Source organism: Tupaia chinensis, unplaced genomic scaffold (assembly GCF_000334495.1).
Source record: "Tupaia chinensis unplaced genomic scaffold, TupChi_1.0 Scaffold138400_2, whole genome shotgun sequence".
NCBI lineage: Eukaryota > Metazoa > Chordata > Mammalia > Scandentia > Tupaiidae > Tupaia > Tupaia belangeri.
Genome location: NW_006198298.1, coordinates 359149 through 378422, shown reverse-complemented (window position 1 = coordinate 378422; position 19274 = coordinate 359149). Strand labels below are relative to the sequence as shown.

At 39.5% G+C, this 19274-nt stretch overlaps 1 protein-coding gene across 1 annotated transcript in view; it reads left to right on the top strand.

The window, feature by feature from the left end:
• Positions 1–19274, top strand: part of JADE3 (jade family PHD finger 3) — a 109204-nt gene that overhangs the window by 9677 nt on the left and 80253 nt on the right. Inside the window, 2 exon segments of the mRNA XM_014592726.2 lie at positions 17652–17708; positions 18479–18558. Of these exon segments, the coding sequence (XP_014448212.1) occupies positions 17663–17708; positions 18479–18558 (126 nt within the window). The 5' untranslated portion in view covers positions 17652–17662.

Below are 19274 nucleotides of genomic sequence, written 5' to 3'. Positions count from 1 at the left end.
ATATGTACAATTAAATGTCAATTAAAAATAAAGTGAAATTTTAAAAAATCCTAGGATCAAAGGGCAGCCATTGAAGTTTCAGCAATGAAAAGACATGGTAAAAAAAAAAAAAAAAAAAAAAGACATGGTCAAATTTGTGTTTTAGATAGGTCTCTAGCATTTGGGTAGTGGATAGACTTAAGGACAACAAGATCAGGTCTATGTGTGAGGAAATAGATAGGTTCTAAACTTTAAAAAATGATGACTGAGATAGGAAAGGAATATTGATTTAGAATATTTCAGAGGTTAACATGGCAAGATTTAATTATTGATTAGATTTAATTATTAGTTGAGAGTTGAGGGGGTTTTTTGGTAGATTTTTGTGACTGCATACAAAGGATGCCAACTGACACCACTAAAAGAAGAAGAAAAGCCAGTGGAAAAAATAGTCATATAGATAGATGTTGGTCATCTTCCAGTCTGATGGGCCTGGTTGGTAGGATTTGTTTTCTTCTTCCTTTTTTTTTTTTTTCTTTTCTGTTCTCTTTCTTCTTTCTTTCCCTCTTTCCTTTTCTAGTCTTCTCTCTCCTTTCCTGTCCCTTCTTCTCTTTCAAATCTCAAGCTCTAGAAAAGCTCTGGACTGGTGGACCCTGTTCTAGAACCCATAAGTGTGTGGGTAGGACACTTTAGGGAACCACCATTACTTGCAGGATGGATAAAGTGGAAAAAAGTATGTTGAAGAAGAACATGGGAAACCTGAGGTAAAAAAGCTTTCCAAAGCCAAGTGAGTTGTTTTAAGAGGGATAGAGGGAGTGATCAGCATGCCAAATGCAGCATGCAGGTACTTATAGATGAGGATTGGGAAATATGTACCCTCATTTAGTCCATATTTAGACTGGTGACCTTTTGGGGCACTCTAGTGTGGTAGAAGCCAGTTGAGGAGAACTGAGAGTAAAGGAGAGGAAACAAACTTTTTGAGGAGTTTTCAAGAGAAAGAAAACAAAGAAATTAGATATTAGATAGAAAAAAATGAAGGGCAAGAGATGGTTTGAAAATAAAGGTGGAAATTTGAACCCAACAAGTATAACTCTAGTATAATGACAGAATTTAGAGGGTAAAAGGCAGATTTTTTTCTGTCCATAATAAAAGTCACTGTGTGGGACCAGTTAGCGTAATGGCTATGTCGCTAGACTCCCATGTAGTCGACCACAGTTCGCGTCCCGGACCCGGTGGCTTGAAACTCACACCAGGCGCGTGTGTGTGCATGCCCCAAATCCCGACAGGAGAACGGAGGAGAAGGGATTGCGGCATGGCCATCCCCCCTGGGGGGTGATTTCTCGCTTTCTGTCTCTTTCTGTCTGTCTGGTGAGCGCTTGTGCCCCATAGCAAAAACCTCTCAAAAAAAAAAGTCACTGTGTGATTCAAGTCTTAGCCCAGGAGCTTAAACACACCAGACATGTGTGCATGAATGCCTAAAATCCCCAAAGGAGGGAGAGATGTTGGAGAAGGGGTTGTGGCATGACCATTTCCCATTGAGAGGCAGGGGGAGTGACTTCCTCTCTTTCTCTCTCTCTCTCTCTCTCTCTCTCCCTCTCTCTCTCTCTCTCTCTCTCTCTTTCTCTCTCTCTCTCTTTCTCTCTGATGAGTGTACACACCCTCTAGCAAAAAAAGGAAAAAACAAAGAATAATTTCTTAGAGCTGTCTAGACGTTGGAATGGATTGCCTTGTTAGTAAGCTCAATGTTGTTGGAATAAGTAGAGGTTGTATTTTTTTTGTCAACTGCATAGAAAGATATATTGTTGAGTGCCTTCAGGAGTTTTTGTCAGTGTTCAGTTCTCAACAGTTTTCCCAAAGTTACTTTACACTTTATAAACTAATGAGTTATTCTATGGACCTGCTTTGCCTGGCAGCTCTCCAGAGGTTTGTCAAATCATTGGGCAAAGTTAATTGATCTGCTTTTGATCTTGAAGAATGAAATTAAACTGCTGATTCTCAGATAAGAAAATATTGCAGCCTAGGGTCCAGGAAAGATTCATCATGATTAACAATCAAACATGCGCTAGGCTCACAGGTATTTTTGACAAGGTAGTCTACTTTCCACTCTCATAGCAACACTGAGTCCTTGTTACAAAATTTGAGTTTTATTTTTTAAATCTGTCCATCATTTTTGTAAAACATTCTTATACAGAAAAATTAAAATAACACTGAGAAGACAGAAGAAATGAATAAAAGGGGGGAAACCTGTTTCATGTTCTCTGTTTTTCATATTCCTATCTGGATGCTTCTTAGTTTACATAGAAGTTTAGTTTTCTAGAGCCAAGCTAGAGAGTTCCATCCATACTCTCTAGCCCTCACCTTAGATTGTTTCGTGATCTATTTGGTTAGTATTTAAAAGTATTCAGGGGTAGGGCTGGCCTTGTAGTTTAGTGAGTTAAGTACTATGCATTGAGAGCTGAATTCCTCATGGCCAACCACAGTTTGAAACCCAGCCCTGGCAGCTTGAAAAATATGCTGGGCACATAACCATGTGTGCTCCAAATCCTGATGGGATGGAGAAATGAAGATAGAAGGGTTGTAGTGTGACCATGCCCCCATTGGGGGAATCTCTCTGTCTACTTCTGAGAAGGGATTGTGGCATGGCCTCCTCCCTACCCCCAAGAGTAATTTCTTATGTTCCCTCTCTCTCTCTCTCTCTCTCTCTCTCTCTCTCTCTCTCTTTCTCTCTCTAGCACAGATGCTCGCTGACAATTTTTTAAAAAAGAGTATTCCATGGTAACTTTTGCTGTTTTTTCTCAAATGACTCAGGTACTTATCTGTATCCAAATCTGGCTTACTGGGGGTACTGGAGCATAAACAGCATAAATGACTTATTCTCAGAAAGCTATATTTTTAGTCAATACTTTCCAACTTTCTCACTGAAAATTTCTTTCACAGATCTAACAGGTAGTACACATAACTAATTGATTAGAAATTAATTCTGTCTTTAGTTTTATTGATAACATTGTAAATTCTATTAGAATGCTTTTAGAATTCTTTTAGAATGCTAAGTAGTAAAATGACCGAAATCCAGGCACAGGCAAGGAAACAAGAAAATCAAAGTACTTAAAAAATATTCTTTGCTCCATAAGAAAAACCAGAAACACCAAGTATGGTGAATATTTATCTTTTGAGGAAAAATAGATATGTATTTGATAACAGCTGACTTAATTTCTTACAGGATCACACATAGGGGGTCTGCCTCCCAATTACTCCGAGGCCTGTAAGTTTTACCTATTCCTTAGCCTGTTTTTTACTTGCTTTGTGAGAATGCAATAAGAGAAAAATCTCATAAAATCATAGGTTGATTCTTCTTTTTAAATTAATACTTTCCAGGTATATTAGGAAAATGAATAAACTGCCCTTTTGGTCATATACTTGCTTTTTAACAGTTAACATTTTCATTTTGAGATAAGAGATTTTGAGATAATAATTTAACAGGGGTTGAAAAAAGTAGTACAGAAAGCAGACTTTCTGTTCCAGACAGGAGGGAGTAGACACATTTCACTCTATTCCAAGTAAATGTAACGTTAGGGGAGTATATAAGTAAATTTATGGGAAAATATATACCATGCAAATACCAGTCAAAATAAAACTAGAATGACTATATTAGTATCAGATAAATTAGACATCATGGAAAAGAAAATTACCAGGGACCAAAAGAAGTACTATATATTAACAAAAGGGTCAATCCATCAAGAAGACATCACAATCTTAAAATATGTGTGCACCAAACCTCAGGGTTTCAAAATACATGAAGCAAAACATGATAGAACTGAGCTGAAAAATAGATATATCTGGGACTAGCAGTTGGCATAATGGCTATGTCACTGGACTCCCATGTAGTCTATCGCAGTTCGAGTCCCGGACCCAGTGGCTTAAACTCACACCAGGGGCGGGTGCGCATGCCCAAGATTCTGAGAGGAGGATGAAGGAGAAGGGATGGCGGGGTGGCCATCCCCCCTGGGGGGTGATTTCTCACTTTCTGTCTCTCTGTCTCTCTCTCTATATCTTTCTGGAAAGTGCACGCACCCTATAGCGAAAACCTCTCCAAAAAAAAAAAAAAGAGAGAGAGAGAGATCTGTAATTATAGAGGCAGTAGACAGAAAATTGGCAAGGATATAGAAGAAATAACACCACCAGTCAACCAGATTTAAATGACATTTATAGAATGCTCTACCCAACAACAGCGTAATATACTTACTTTTCAAGTGTACATGCAGCGTTCACCAAGATAGATTATATCCCAGGTCATAAAATGAACCTCAACAAATATAAAATAATTGAAACCATACAGAGTATATTCTCTGATCATAGGGGAATCAAGCTAGAAATCAAAACCAGAAAGATTACAAGAAAGTCTCCAAACATTTAGATACTAAAAGAAGGAAGTCCCAAGGGAAATTTTTTTAAAAATATACTGGCCTGTATATAAATGAAAATACAGCATATTAAAACTTATGGGATGTGACTTAAATCAGCGCTGAGAGGGAAATTTATAGCACTAAATGTGTATATGAAGAAAAGATGAAAGGTCTCAAATGAATAATCTAAGCCTCTATCTCAAGAAACTAGAAAAAGAAGAGCAAAATAAACCCAATACAAGGAGAAAGGAAGAAATAATAAAGAAAAGAGCAGAAGTCAGTGTAATTGAAAACAGAAAAAAAAAACAATCTAAAAAGCTTGCTTTTTGAAAAGAGAGATTCTGACTTAATTGGTAATGGGTAAAATTTGGTCATTGGTATGTTTACAAACTCCCGAGATGATTCTCATGTGTAATGAGGGTTGAGAACCTCTGCTGGTAAGGTCAGCTACATTTTCTTGGGATTTAACCTGCTACTAGCATCTATCCTATAGACCCTTTCATTTCTTGTGGGACATTTGTGGCCATATCATTGTCCCTCATTTTCTGTTGCCCCCACAGTTAGTACTGACTTGCATTTAACTTCTATGTCTGACTTCTCCATTGCCATGGGTATTGCTCTGACTGGAACATTTAACAACAACCCCCCCCCTTCATTTCACACCTACACCCACCTCGATTTACCTTGGGATTAATTCTGAAACCCTTTCTGATTGGTTTGTCTCACATCATTGATTACCACTTTTAGGCTGTGATCTCCCAAGCCATAGTGACAATGTGTCTGGTGCACCTGTTCCTGTGACCATGGCTCTGAGATAACCAAAAGACTTGGTTTCTCAGTTTCTTTTCTTGATTGTTTTATTTCTAGTGGCCAGTGCAATGCCAGCCCTCTATTAGCACAGTATTAACAGTTGGTGTACAATGGTTTTTTGTTTTGTTTGTTTGTTTGTTTTTTTGCTATAGGGCACGTGCGCTTGCCAGACAGAGAGAAACAGAGAGACAGAAAGCGAGAAATCACCCCCCAGGGGGGATGGCCACGCCGCAATCCCTTCTCCTCCATTCTCCTCTCGGGATCTTGAGCACACACGCACACGCACGCCCCCGGCGTGAGTTTTAAGCCACCGGTCCGGGATGCGAACTGTGGTCAACTACATGGGAGTCCAGCAACATAACCATTACACTAACTGATGGTCCTGGTAATGGGTTTAAACTTGCTCAGAAAGTTTGGAATTGTTTCTGTGTGTTTGACTTTGTATGTAAGGCTTACATGCCTATTACTGTTACTAAGACCTAGGATAAAGGTTATTTTTCCTCCTAATTGATTACTTTAAACCAAGCAGCTATTAATTGTGAATTGTATTAGGGGTACACGTGGCTAAAAATTTCACTGTGGAAGCAATTAACAGTAGATAAGACTTCATGAAAATCATTATTTAAAAAAAGTTTGAGTTTTTATCTGGAAAATGAATGATATGTTTCATAGTAAAAGCAATTCTTATTGATTTATTTTGTTCCTAAGAAGTCTAACGTGGGGGTTAGCAGATGGCATAGTCGTTACGTCACTAGACTCCCACATAGCCAATAGCAGTTTGAGTCTTAGACCGGGCAGCTTGAAACTCACACTGGGTGCATGTGCGTGCCCAAAATCCCAAGAGAAGACTAGGGGACAAGTGGTGTGGCCATCATCCCTGGGTGTGTGTGTGTGTGGGGGGGGGGTGATTTATCACTTTCTGTCTCTCTGTCCCTTTCTGTCTCTCTGGTGAGCACAAGCACCATATAGCAAAGTTCTGTCTTTAGAAAAAAAAGAAGAAGAAGAAGTTGTTTAATCTGGGACCAGCAAATGGCATAATGGTTACATCACTGAACTCCCACATGGCGAACCACAGTTTGAGTCCCTGACTGGGCAGCTTGAAACTCATGCCAGGCACATGTGTGTGTGTGCCCAAAATCCTGAGAGAAGGGACTGTGGCATGGCCATCTCCCCTGTAGGATGATTTCTCACTTTCTGTGTCTCTCTCTGTCTTTCCAGTGAGCATACATGCCCTATAGCAACCATCTCTCTTAAAAAAAAAGATCCAATCCTTGGGACCAGCAGTTGGTGTAATAGTTACGTTGCTGGACTCCCATGTAGTCGACTGCGGTTTGAGTCCCAGACCTGGTGGCTTAAACTCAAGCCAGGTGCATGTGCGTGTGTGCCCAGAATCCCGAGAGGATAATGGAGGAGAAGTGATTGCAGTGTGACCATATCCTCCCTGGGGGATGATTTCTCCCTTTCTGTCTCTCTGTCTCTCTGTCTCTCTTTTTCTGGCGAGCGCACACGCCCTATAGCAAAAACCTCTCGGAAAAAAAACATTCAATCCTCTGTATTTTTTTAAAGTTTTTATTTAATTTTATTTATTCATTTCTTTATTTTAATTTGACCCAAGAGAGACAGAGACAGAGAAAGCGAGAAAGCAAGCCACCAGGTCCAGGACTCGATCCATGGTCAGCCATGTGGGAGTGTCCAGTGCCTTAACCACCATGCCACTTGCTGCCCCCCTCAAATTGTATTTTATCTTAAAGGAATTTATGTTTTGTACATACATATCTTTCTATCCTTAAGAAACCAAGCCTGCTTATTTATCTTTGTATCATTGACATTTTTTAAATATATGTACATAAATTAAAATACACTGCTAATTTTAAATATGTTATTGGAACTGGGGCCTTTAAAGATATAAAGTTTTTGTTTGTTTGTTTTTTAGTTTGCTATAGGGTGCATGCACTTGCCTGAGAGAGAGAGAGAGGAAAAGTGAGAAAGCACCCCACATGGGGGATGACCACTCTGCAATCCCTTCTCTTCCATCCTCTTGGGATTTGGGACATGCACACACATGCACCAGCATAATATTCAAGTCACTGCATCCAAGACTCAACCACGAAGTCAGCCATGTGAGATCCAGCCACCTGAGCCACTATGCCACCTGTTGGCCCCATAAAACAGATTTTAATTTAGAAAGGGTCATTATGATCATTAAGATATAAGATAATATTACAAAATAGGCCACTCCAGTACAAACTGAGGTCTGTATCAGGCAAACAATGTGGGCTGGGAGATTGGGGGTGGGGATGAGGAGGTTTCAAGAGGCTGATAGCAATTGCATGCCCCGAATTTTCAGTATCCTTTTTTTCATTAAAAGAAGAGATTCTTATCATTAAGACCATAGTTTGTCAACTGACCTGTGAGCCAAATCTAACCTGTCATTTTTTTCAGTATGGCATATGAACCATATAGAATCATTTTTACACTTTTTAAATTGTTGAAAATAAATCAAAGGAAGAATAATATTTTATGACACATGAAAATGTGTCAAATATCAGTATAATAAAGTTTCATTGGAACAGATCCATACTTATTTATGTACAGTCTGTTGCTCCTGTCATTCTACAATGGCAGAATTGAGAATTTGAAACAGACAATATGGCCCCCCCAAACCAAAAATATATCCTATCCAGTCTTTTAAAGAAAGTTTGTGGACCCGTCCATAAAGTGGTGGTTAAGGCAGGTGGATCCCACATGGCCATCCTCACATGGTTCCAGTCCCAGACCTGGAGGCTCAAGAAACATGCTGAGCATACATGCACGTGCATGTGTGTAGCCAAAATCCTGAAAAGAGGGAGAAATAGAGAAGAAGGGATGAGGCATGACTGTTCCCCATGGAATGTATACCCCCACCCCATCCCCTACTCCTGTGAGTACACACCTGGCAAAATTAAAGAGAAAAAGTTTGCTAATCCCTGGTTTAGACTTAACTTCCCAACCTGGCCTTCCCATGTGAGGTGATTTCTACTCAGATCATAGGATTTGAAATTCCCAAATAATTTGTTAACAGGTCTGTATATTAAAAGAAGGTTAGCCTGCTTCCTGATGACAAGGATTAATTGTGGATGACAGAAATATTTATCTCTGGACTAGCAGATGGCATAATGGTTACTGGACTTGGTAGACTCCCACATGGCTGACCCCAGTTCAAGTCCCAGATCCAGTGGCTTGAAACTCATACTGGGCACATGTGTGTGCATGCCCAAAAACACAAGAGAAGAATAGAGAAGAAAGGATTGCAATGTGACCATCCTCCCTGGGGAATGATTTCTTGTTTTCTCTCTATGGCAAGTGCACATGCCCTGTAGAAAATAACTCTTAAAAAAAAAAGTACTTGTCTCAGTATCAGGAACATACCTAGATAAATTTATATTTTCTTTTATTTTTTCTTTAATTTTTTGAGGGCTTTGGAGAAGAGTTGACCTCTAGATTCCTTATCTGTTCATAGGGGACTCATGAGTTATATGATGTTTATTAATTTTTAAAAGCAAGCTTTAAAATGATCAGATGAAGGTGGTTTTTATTTAGAAAGTACAAGAAACTTATATCCAACTTCTGATGTCTCTTACTTTTTATTTTGGAGAGGTTTTTGCTATAGGGCACGTGCACTTGCCAGACAGAGAGAGAGAGACAGAGAGACAGAAAGCAAGAAATCACCCCCCAGGGGGGATGGCCACGCCGCAATCCCTGCTCCTCCATTCTCCTCTCGGGATCTTGGGCATGCAAGCACATGTGCCTGGCGTGAGTTTAAGCCACCAGGTCCAGGACTCAAACCACAGTCAACTACGTGGGAGTTCAGCGACATAGCCATTACGCTAACTACTAGTCCCGGTCTCTTATTTTTAAAGACAAAGGTTTGTTGGAATTGAGAAGCAGTAAAATATACAGGATATGTTCTTTTTCTTCTGATTATTTTCTATTTAGTCAGTCTCTACATAGATGTTTATGGGGATTTCATAGAACTATTTTATTTAACTTCATTTATTACTATTGTTATTATAATTTTCCAGTTTGATTCAACAGAGAGAGAGAAGGAAAGTGAGAAAGCAAGCCACCAGGTCCAGGACTTGAACCACGGTCGGCCATGTATGACTCCAGCACCTTTAACCACTGTGCCACCTGCTGGCCCCATGGCTTTTTTTAAATTGCCAGTGGGTATGTGCACTCACCAGAGAGTGAGGGCAAGGGATAAAAGTATTCTAAACAGGTGTGCTCACACTGCAATCTCTTCTCCTCCATTCCTCCATCTTGTTGGGATTTGGAGCATGCACACATGTGAGCCCAGGGTGTTTTTCAAGCCATCAGGGCCAGGATTCAAAACATGCAGTCAGCCATGTGAGATCTGGCTCCCATAACCACTAGGCCACAGGGCTGGCCCAATACTTATGGCTTTAATCACTGCACTACTGAGATTTGGAAATGAAAGATATGGAAAGTGAACAGACTGTAATGGAAGGATTCTGTTTCAATAACTGAAGCAGTGATAGATTGTATGATTTGTAACGAGGGATGAATTCTGAATTAAAACACAGGCATTCAAATAGATTCAGTATGAAAGAGGTTAGTATTGTTTACCTCAAAGCAGAGGCAATCAACTCAATGAAACACATTTAGGGGGCCAGCCCTATAGTCTACAGAGAAAACCATGATTGAGAGTACTCAAGCAGGGTTTGAGTAGCTTGACAAACATACCAGACACATGCCTTTGCCTAGGATCCTGATGAGAGGGAGAATTGAAGGAAAAAGGATTGTAATGTGACCAGGCCTGTTGGTGGGGGTGTTTTTTTCTCTCTCTCTTGCATGCACCCTCTAGCATAAGAAATAAGACACATTTAGGGCCTGCATGGTGGTGCAGCAGTAATGTACTATTCAAGTGATTCAGTATCCACATGGAAGATTATGGGTTTAGTTCTCTGGATGACCTATACGTGCCAGGCATACATGTTCATGATCCCGGCTAGCTGGGAAGGCTTGGAGCGGGTAGGGATTACAGCATGAGACTCTGTTGAGGGTACCTATCTGTCTCTCATTCTCATGAAAAACATTTTTATGAATATTTTCTGAAATAAATACATTTATAAGATTCATAATTTCTGTTTAATAGTTTTGGAAGTTCTTTGCTCACATGAGAAGGAATTAACTGACCCTTAATAATTTAAGAAACATGCTACTCTGGTCTGACCAGTGACCTAACTCATATGTCTATCTCTGGATAAAGGCTCTGAAGAATATTTTCCTAAAAGCCTGAGGGAGCTGGACTTTGGGATGCTTCTTTACTTAAAGATTACTTCTAAATACCATTGTGGATTTATCCTCCTTGATTTTATCTCACTCATTCTTAAGCTTGTTTACATTTTCATTCTCTTCTACTTTTGAGCTTGTGAGTTCTCTTAGTTCCATAAGCATAGACTGAAGGTCCTGTTTTCCTTTTTGATAAAATTGCCTTTAGGTTTCAGGGAGTGCCCCTTTGTTGTTACTTAATTTTGCCATTAAATAAATGAACTCAAGTCCATCATTTTTATACTCTTCTTGATGCTTATTGATTTCTGCTTCATGCCTTCAGAGCAAAATTTCTCAACCTTAGCACTGTTGACGTTTTGGTCCAGAGAAATTTGCATTGTAAGGGAATATCCTGTTCCTTGTAGGATCAGGATCCTGATCCTGATGTTTAGCAGCATCCTTCCTGCCTCTATCCCTAGATGCCAGTATCCCCAATTATTGCAACAACCAATGAATGCCTCCAAATATTGCCAAATGTTCCCTGGGGGACAAAATTGCCTTCAGTTGAGAACCACTATTTAGTTTGACTTATATCCATCCATCCATCCATCCTTAGGAAAATCTAGCCTTATCCTCAGTTTTTAGGAAGAAGCAACAGTGAGCCATTAGCAGTCAATAGGCAGAAGATTGGAGATGGGTATACTTGCTAGGCAAAGTGGATCTGGGTGTGGCACCACAGTGTCTATTTACTCTTTTGCATGTTTGCTTTGTGCAGGACACTGTGCTAAGAGCTGAGAGTGAGAAGTGAATGTGATACCTGCTGTCAACAGGACTGTGTGACAAATGCATAGGAGGACCAGGTTGTGGGAAAATGGGCTGGTCAGGGTAAATGGGAATGGAGGGTTGGAGTGAGGGGAGTTGTAGGCAGAATGAAGAGCCCTGCACAAAGGCCAGCAAGTATCAGACAAGATATCACATGAGGCATAGCATGTGCAGGTGGGGGAAGTAGAGGAACTGCAGCTGATGAGACTTGATAGATTGGAGCCAGAACGTTGTGGGCTTCACAGGTCATGCTAAGAAAGCTGGACTTAGAAGGGGCAGCATTTCTACTGTCAATTTCCATTCTGACTTTGGAGTCAACTTGGAGTGCCTATTGTGGGTTTATCTGCCATCTCTGCTTTCTGGTGGCTATGTGGTTCCAAGCGCGTCACAAATGTTTCTGAGCCCGTTTCCTTATCTGTCAAATGGTTGCTGATGATACATATGGGACTGTTATTGTGATTAGAAATAATAAATAAAGATATATCTGAGATTTACCTTTATGAAATCAAGCTGCTGATATTTATTATTCTCTGCTATTTTCCTATAGTACTTTAAAACAGCATTGCTGTCTCAGAAATGGCCAGAGAAATCGCTGGACTTTAACAGCCCAAACAGAAATTTTTTTTTTTTTTTCTGAAAATCACTGATAACTCAGTTTCTTATTTCCCAGAATTGGTGTTACTGGCATTAGATCATCTGTTTCCTAGGCTCTTTATTGATAATACAAGAATTTTTTGTTTCTCTTTATAATAGAAAATGACTTTTACTGTAATAGTTTAAAGAACATCAAATTGTCTAAATCCTTTAAAATCTCTATGTGTCATGAAGTTTATGGTAATAATTATTTCACTTAAAGAACAGAATATTATAGAAAATGAATACATTTATCCAAAGTTTTATCCAAAGTTCATAAGCCTAAAACTTCAGTTGAGAGGAATGTCCATCTCATAAGAAGTCTTAGGTATCCTGAAATTCTCAGAAAGGTGAGGAGATGCTTTCATCACAAAGAATTTCAAAGAATAAAATATAAATAAAACAAAAGTATTTCTTCTATAGCATCTGTTTCTCTCAATCTCATCATGGGTCATCCATATGGAGACTGTGTTGAGTAGACACAGAATTTTTCTGTTGCTATTCTATACACCATCTAAACAGTTCTCCTTAGCAGAATATATATATAATTTTATAAAGTTTTTTTTAGGTTTATTGAAGTATAGCTAACATACCATAAAATTCATCCACTTTAAGTTACACTTTTGTGGGTTTTAGTATATTCACATAGTTGTACAACCATCACCACTTTCCAGTTTTAGAACATTTTGTTACCCCAGAAAGAAGATTTATGCCCATTAGCAGCCAGTCTCCATTCTTACCCCCAAGCCCAGGTAACCACTAATCTACTTCCTGTGTCTATAGATTTGCATATTGTGGACATTCACATAAATGGAATCATACAATAAATGGTCTTATCTGTATGACTTCTTTCATTGAGCATTTTTTTTTTTTTTTGGAGAGGTTTTTGCTGTAGGGTACGTGTGCTCACCAGAAAGACAGAGACAGACAGACAGAAAGAGAGAAATCACCCCCCAGGGGGGATGGCCATGCCACAATCCTCCATTCTCCTCTCAAGATCTTAAGCATGCACACACACGTGCCCAGCGTGAGTTTAAGCCACCGGTCCGAGATTCGTACCGCGGTCAACTATATGAGAGTCCAGCAACATAGATGCCAACTGCTGGTCCCAGCACATTCATCTTTTGAAAGACATTGGCTGTTTCCACTTTGAGGCTATTATGAATAAAGCTTCTATAAATGTTTATGTGAACACTGATTTTATTTCTCTGGGCTAAATGCCCAGGAGTGCAATTGCTGAGTCATATAGTAGTTGCATATTTAATTTTTAAAAGAAATCATCAAATTATTTTCTAAAATAGTTTTGCCTTTTTACATTCTCATGAGCAGCATAGGAGTGATATATTCTTTTTACATCTTCTCCAACGTTTGGTATTTTCACTACTTTTTATTTCAGCGATTCTCTGATTTCTTTTTAAATGTGTTTCTTCTGAGGGAGGAGGAGGGTAGGCACCCCAGTGTGGTCCTCACTCTGTGATCCACTCCCAGCCCCAGGCAACCAGGATTATGGTCATGCATGGAAAGACCTTGGGATGCAAACATAGGACTTTCCCATTGAGCATTGTGTTGCCACTGCACCATTGTGACTGGCCTTATTTCAGCAGTTCTAATAAGTATGTAGTAATTCCTCATTGTGGTTCTAATTTGTATTACCTAATGGCTAATGATGTTGAATATCTTCATGGTGCTTATTTGCCATTTCTGTTCCTTTTTGGTGAAATGTCTGTTCATTTTTAATTGGGTTGTTTGTTTCCTTACTGTTGAGTTTTGAGAGTTCCTTATGTATTCTCAACATAAGTCCATTGTCAGATTGGTGAGTTTTTTTAAAGTTCATTTTTTCTATGAGCAAAAGAACTAGGAAAAGAAAGTGAAAGAAGGGTAGACAGACAGACACAGGTGCCCCTAACAGGGTCTTGATGCTGCAATTCACCCCTGGCCTCCCCAGCCCCATGTCATGGGCACATATATGCCCAGTATTCCCAGGGAGGACTCTAGACTCAGACCTAATACTTTCCCATGTGGGTGAGCCTCTTAGGGTATCACTTATAGCCTAGATTATACAGGTGGGCCCAATAAAATGTCATAACAAGGGTCTTTAAAACTGGAAGAGGGTACCAGCCGATGGCATAGTGGTTATGTCACTAGACTCCCACATAGTCGACTGTGGTTCAAGTCTCAGACATGGTGGCTTAAAACTCACTCCCGGCACGTGTGCATGTGTGCCCAAGATCCCCAGAGGAGGATGGAGGAAAAGGAATTGCAGCATGGCCATCCCTCCGGGGGTTGGTTTCTTGCTTTCTGTCTCCCTGGCAAGTGCATGTGCCCTATAGCAAAATATACTCTCTAAAAAAATAGTGGAAGAGAGAAGCAAAAGAGAAAGGTAAGAGAATGAGACGTGATGAAAGAAGGCACGATCAGAGAGATAACAGTATTGATGGCTTTGAAGATCAAGGAAGGTGGCCAGGATCAATCTTATTGGAGGTCTCTTGTGAGTTGTTTTTTTCCCTTGCTGCTTTCAAGATTTTCTTCTTGTCTTTGGCTTTCAATATTTTTACTATGATGCATCTCTTTGGAGATCTCTTTATATTTATCCTACTTGGAGTTCACTGAGTTTCCTGGATATGTAAATTAATGTTTTTCAGTAAATTTGAGAATTTTTTCAATTTTTCCTGCTCCTTTCTCTTTCCTCTTCTGGTACTCCCATCATATATATGTTGGTAAACTTAATAGCATCCCACATTTCTCTGAGGCTTTGTTCATTTTTCTTTATCTTTTTTTCCTCTTTATGCTCTCGTTTGGAGAATCTCTATTGATCTTTTGGGTCATCAGAAAAGTCATGACATACTTTTCTATGTTTTCTTATGCAAAAATGCATCATGACTTTTCTGACACCCCAATATTTCAAGTTCACTAATTATTTCTTTTGCCAGTTAAAATCTGTTGAGACCCTTCAATAAATTTTATTTCAGTTGTTATACTTTTTTAACACTAGAATTTCCATTGGGTTCTTTTTCATACTTCCTATTTATTTATTTATAGTATCTATTTGACAAGACATTGTCATTATTTTTTACTTTTTTAATAATACATTTTAAAAGTTCTTTGAGGGACCAGCAGTTAGTGTAATGGCTATGTCGCTGGACTCCCATGTAGTCAACCACGGTTCGAGTCCTGGACCTGGTGGCTTAAACTCACACTGGGCGCGTGTGTGTGTGTGCCCAAGATCCCAAGAGGAGAATGGAGGAGAAGGGACTGTGGCGTGGCCATCCCCCCTGGGGGTGATTTCTCACTTTCTGTCTCTCTGTCTCTCTCTGTCTTTCTGGCAAGCGCACACGCCCTATAGCAAAAACCTCTCCAAAAAAAAAAAAAAAGAAAGAAAGAAAAAAAAAAGTTATTTGAAGTCTTTCCCTGCTAACTCTGATATCCAGTTGCTCTCAGAGGTAGTTTCTCTTGCTTGCTTTTTTGTTAGTGTATGGGTCATACTTTTCTGTTTCTTTGCATGTCTCATAAGTTTTTGTTGGAAACTGGACATTTTATGTACTATATTATAGTTTGTTTAGTCAACCCCTTGCCTCCACTTTGCAGTGTGAAGCCTCTTTAAGAGCACAGCCACCTTGGAAATGCCCACAGTCATCCTGGGAATGACAGTGATTTTGTCAGGGCTCTCTTTGGCTGTCCTGTTCCCTGACCAAATCCAGCTATTAAGCTTCACTAATTGCTGGAATTGATGGCGAATTGCTTTGTTCTTAATAACAATATTAAGAACTGTACTGGGACATAAATTCCTCCATAAACTGATCTAATCAAATTAAGGTTCTTTTGAAAGCATAGTTCCTGAGATCAGTGTTTGGGATTTCTTCTGACCCCAAGAGATTATTCCCTACTATCTCTTTCTCTGGTTCTCTGTGGTATATTAGCCAGTTTAGGCTTAACTTCTCTATACTCAGTTGCAAATGAAGTCAGCTCCTTTCTTATTGCGGGAGATGGGGACAATAGTATTCTTCCATCTGAATGTCAGCCTCAGTTCTCCTAGATTTTCCTCACCTGGTGGAGAGCCCCCCACTCTACTGTGAGCTGGGGCCAGATTAGTCAAGACCTCCATATTCTTGGTGGCACCGCTCCCAACACATAGTCTCCATCCTATGAGTTGGAACTGTGTGGAAGAAGGGAGCCCCCACCTCTCAGCCAGCTTACCTGAAACAGCCTCAGCAACAGGTAGCAGGAGGCAAAATTAGAAATGCTGACATTTCTCAGGAAGTAAGGCTTCCAACTGGCCTCTGAGAGAGAGCAAGCATGTTCTTGTCTGCCCCAGTCTGGTATGACATCTATGCCTGGGGGTGGGGTGGTGGTGGTGGTGGAGATAGTTGGGCTATGTGTAAATGCTAAAGACTGTCCCTTTACTTACCAAGCTTTATTTTCTTGTGTAAATTCTTCTTCATTTGTTGTATGCCTTTAAGACCATTTCTAGAGACTAAATGGTTGGCTGTTGATTTTTAAATTGAGATAACTTTTACCAGTGACACTGGAGGGTGGGTCTGCAGAGTTTCTCACACTGTCATGCCACAAGTGAAACTCTATAAGCTTTTTAGCATATAATTTTACTGCTGTTACTTATAACTGCTTGGAATAGTCTTGTAGTTTAATTTCCATCTCCTTGATCGATTATAAGTGACTTAAAAGAATTTTATTTCTTATGGAATTATGATAGCCCCTAGTAACAGAATATCATGACTGACTGTGTCACTGTCTTTTCTAGTTTACATTTTCATAACTTCATTTGTGACTTGAAGTGCCTAACTATGTTTTTCTTTTTATCACATTCTAATGCTAATGTGTTCCCAAAAGGGTGATCCCTGTTTTTTTCAGTCACTGACCACGCTCAGGAAAGGGCACTTGAGTCATTAGAAGTTTTAGTCCAGGAGCCACCAGGCGGCATGGACTTCAACATGGCCGACCGTATTTCGAGTCCTAGACCTGGCAGCTTGCTTTCTCTCTTTCTCTCTCTCTCTCTCTCTCTCTCTCTCTCTCTCTTTATCTCTCTCTTTTGTCGAATTAAAAAAAATAGTAATGATGAATAAAATTATTCTTAAAAAAAAAGAAGTTTTGGTCCAAAACATTATTCACCCTTCATAATATAGGAGCTTTCTATAGCATTCCTTATAGTGTAGTTTACTGCGGTTATAATTTTAGATTAGGCTACTTTTTTGGGAGATGAAGACAGGGAAGGAGGGATATGAACAGGCAGAAAAACAGTGTGGTTGTTCTCTTAAAGGTGGGACATACCTCATTCTTTATTTAACCAACCATGTCTCATGCCTTTCAGCCTTGGCCTTTCATAGCTCTGCTTTCATGACTACTTTTTCCTTTCCTGCCCCTTGCTTCCTGGGGGTTTCTGGCTGTTGACAGCCTCATGGCTGCCTCCCTTTGATTTGGTGGGCAGTGGACATGTGACCATATCTGAGACTCCAGCCAATGCTGTACCACTCATCTTCTATGACTTGAGCTTCCTTCTAAGGCTAACGTACGGCCTTTCTCAATCTTTGAGACATTTTGTATTGGAGGATTTGATAGTACTTTTCTCCGTTTACTCTAGGTCATTCGAGAATATTCTTGACAGAAATCATTCAATTTGTGTGATTTGCCTGCCACTACTTCTGGGATCTGTGGAACAGTGTTTACTATCCTCTGGGATGGGTGCATGTTGACTATTTCATTCAGTGTTGTTCTCTTTCCCAGGATGCTCCAGGATGAAACGCCATAAACTTCTCAGCAGCAGTGACAGTTCAGATGAGAGTGAGTAAAATCAGCTGACAGCTGGTAACCTCTGTATCTGTAACCCTTAGGGATTTTTTATTTGACTTGAGGATAAGCCATTTCATGCTTCCTTCAATGTTAAAAATAATATTTCTGTGAAGGAAAGCTTGGGGTACTATTTTTCTTACTCATTTGAATTTCATTATTAATAGATAAATTAGGTAGAAGAATTAGTTTTGTATGGCATATAACATTTTTGTTTTTAGCTTTTCATTTACCTAAACAGCAAAAAACAAATCTAGTAATGCTTTTATAGAGCTTCCCTAGAAAGGTAGAAAAATATAAGAACAAGAATTTTAGACCCCAATTCTAATTGTAGCTTAGGAACTAAAGTTTGACTGTGAGTCAGCAATCATTTGTAAAAGGCAACAATAGCCTTTGGAGTAGTGCTGAAGGATACACAGATTACTTGCTCCACATGTTTAATTTTTCCATTTGTTTTTGAGATACTTTTTCTCCAGGTGGAACATGAATTGTGTTTTTCCACAATATTATGAAGTGTGATTATACCAACTTAGATCTTCTCAGCCTTAACATTGTTGAAACTTTATACTCTGGGAGGTTACCTGTAAATGTCAGTAAATTCCATTATGAGGCTCTCTTGGGTGAAGTTTAACTGTTCAGTGGTATAAGAGCTCTGTGTTCTTCTTCATCATATCTTTCATATTCTCTTGGATAACATTTAGTTTTATGGCAGTCATATTAGCAGGTAATACATCTCAGTATTTTTCTCTAATTATCTTTTGCAGGTCCTTCTACTTCCTTTACCTCTGGCTCAATGTATAGAAAAAAGCCAAAAATTCCAAAAGAATACAAGAAACCTGCTGAGGTGAGATCAGATATTCAATTTTTAGACTTAAAAAAATAGACAGATAGCTGCCTCCTGCCTATAATACCTACAATACCCAGGATCTGAAGATATGAAGAGTTAAGTCTATGCCAATGGATAGGCTTGTTTTCTGATTAACTCGTTTGCTTTCCAAGAAAGATCCCATTTCCTTTCCCGTTTAAGAGAAGAACGACCTTTACACTGTGATTTTATTTTGGTAATGACACTTAAGTATCTAGCTTTAGGATATTCCTTTCCTAGCCAGGAAGTCAAAGAGAACCAGATTTAGGGAATTAGGAAGGATCCAGAGATCATGTTGCCTATGATTAGAAATAGCTAAGTTAGCAGGTGGGGGAGATAGATAGTACAAGAAGAGATAGGAGAAGAGGTTGTAATAGATGGAGAACGGAAGGAGTAGGTTAAAGATCTGGGCTTTGGGCCATGATGAGCCCTCACAGCCTTTGGGAGTGCTCCTGGCCCAGGAAGAATAGGTCGCTCCTTATGAGGCTGGTCACCTTCTGCCCCAAAGGCAACAAAGCACCAGGATTGCACTTGGATTTGGTAATGATTTAGTAGATCCTACAGACTTACCTCTGTGATGATTAAATGATGAGAAACTGTCTTTACTTCTATTGGGTCTGAAAGGTCATGATGCATTTTTGCATAGAAAAAATATATCATATGACTTTTCCAACAACCCAATATTTTGAATAGAC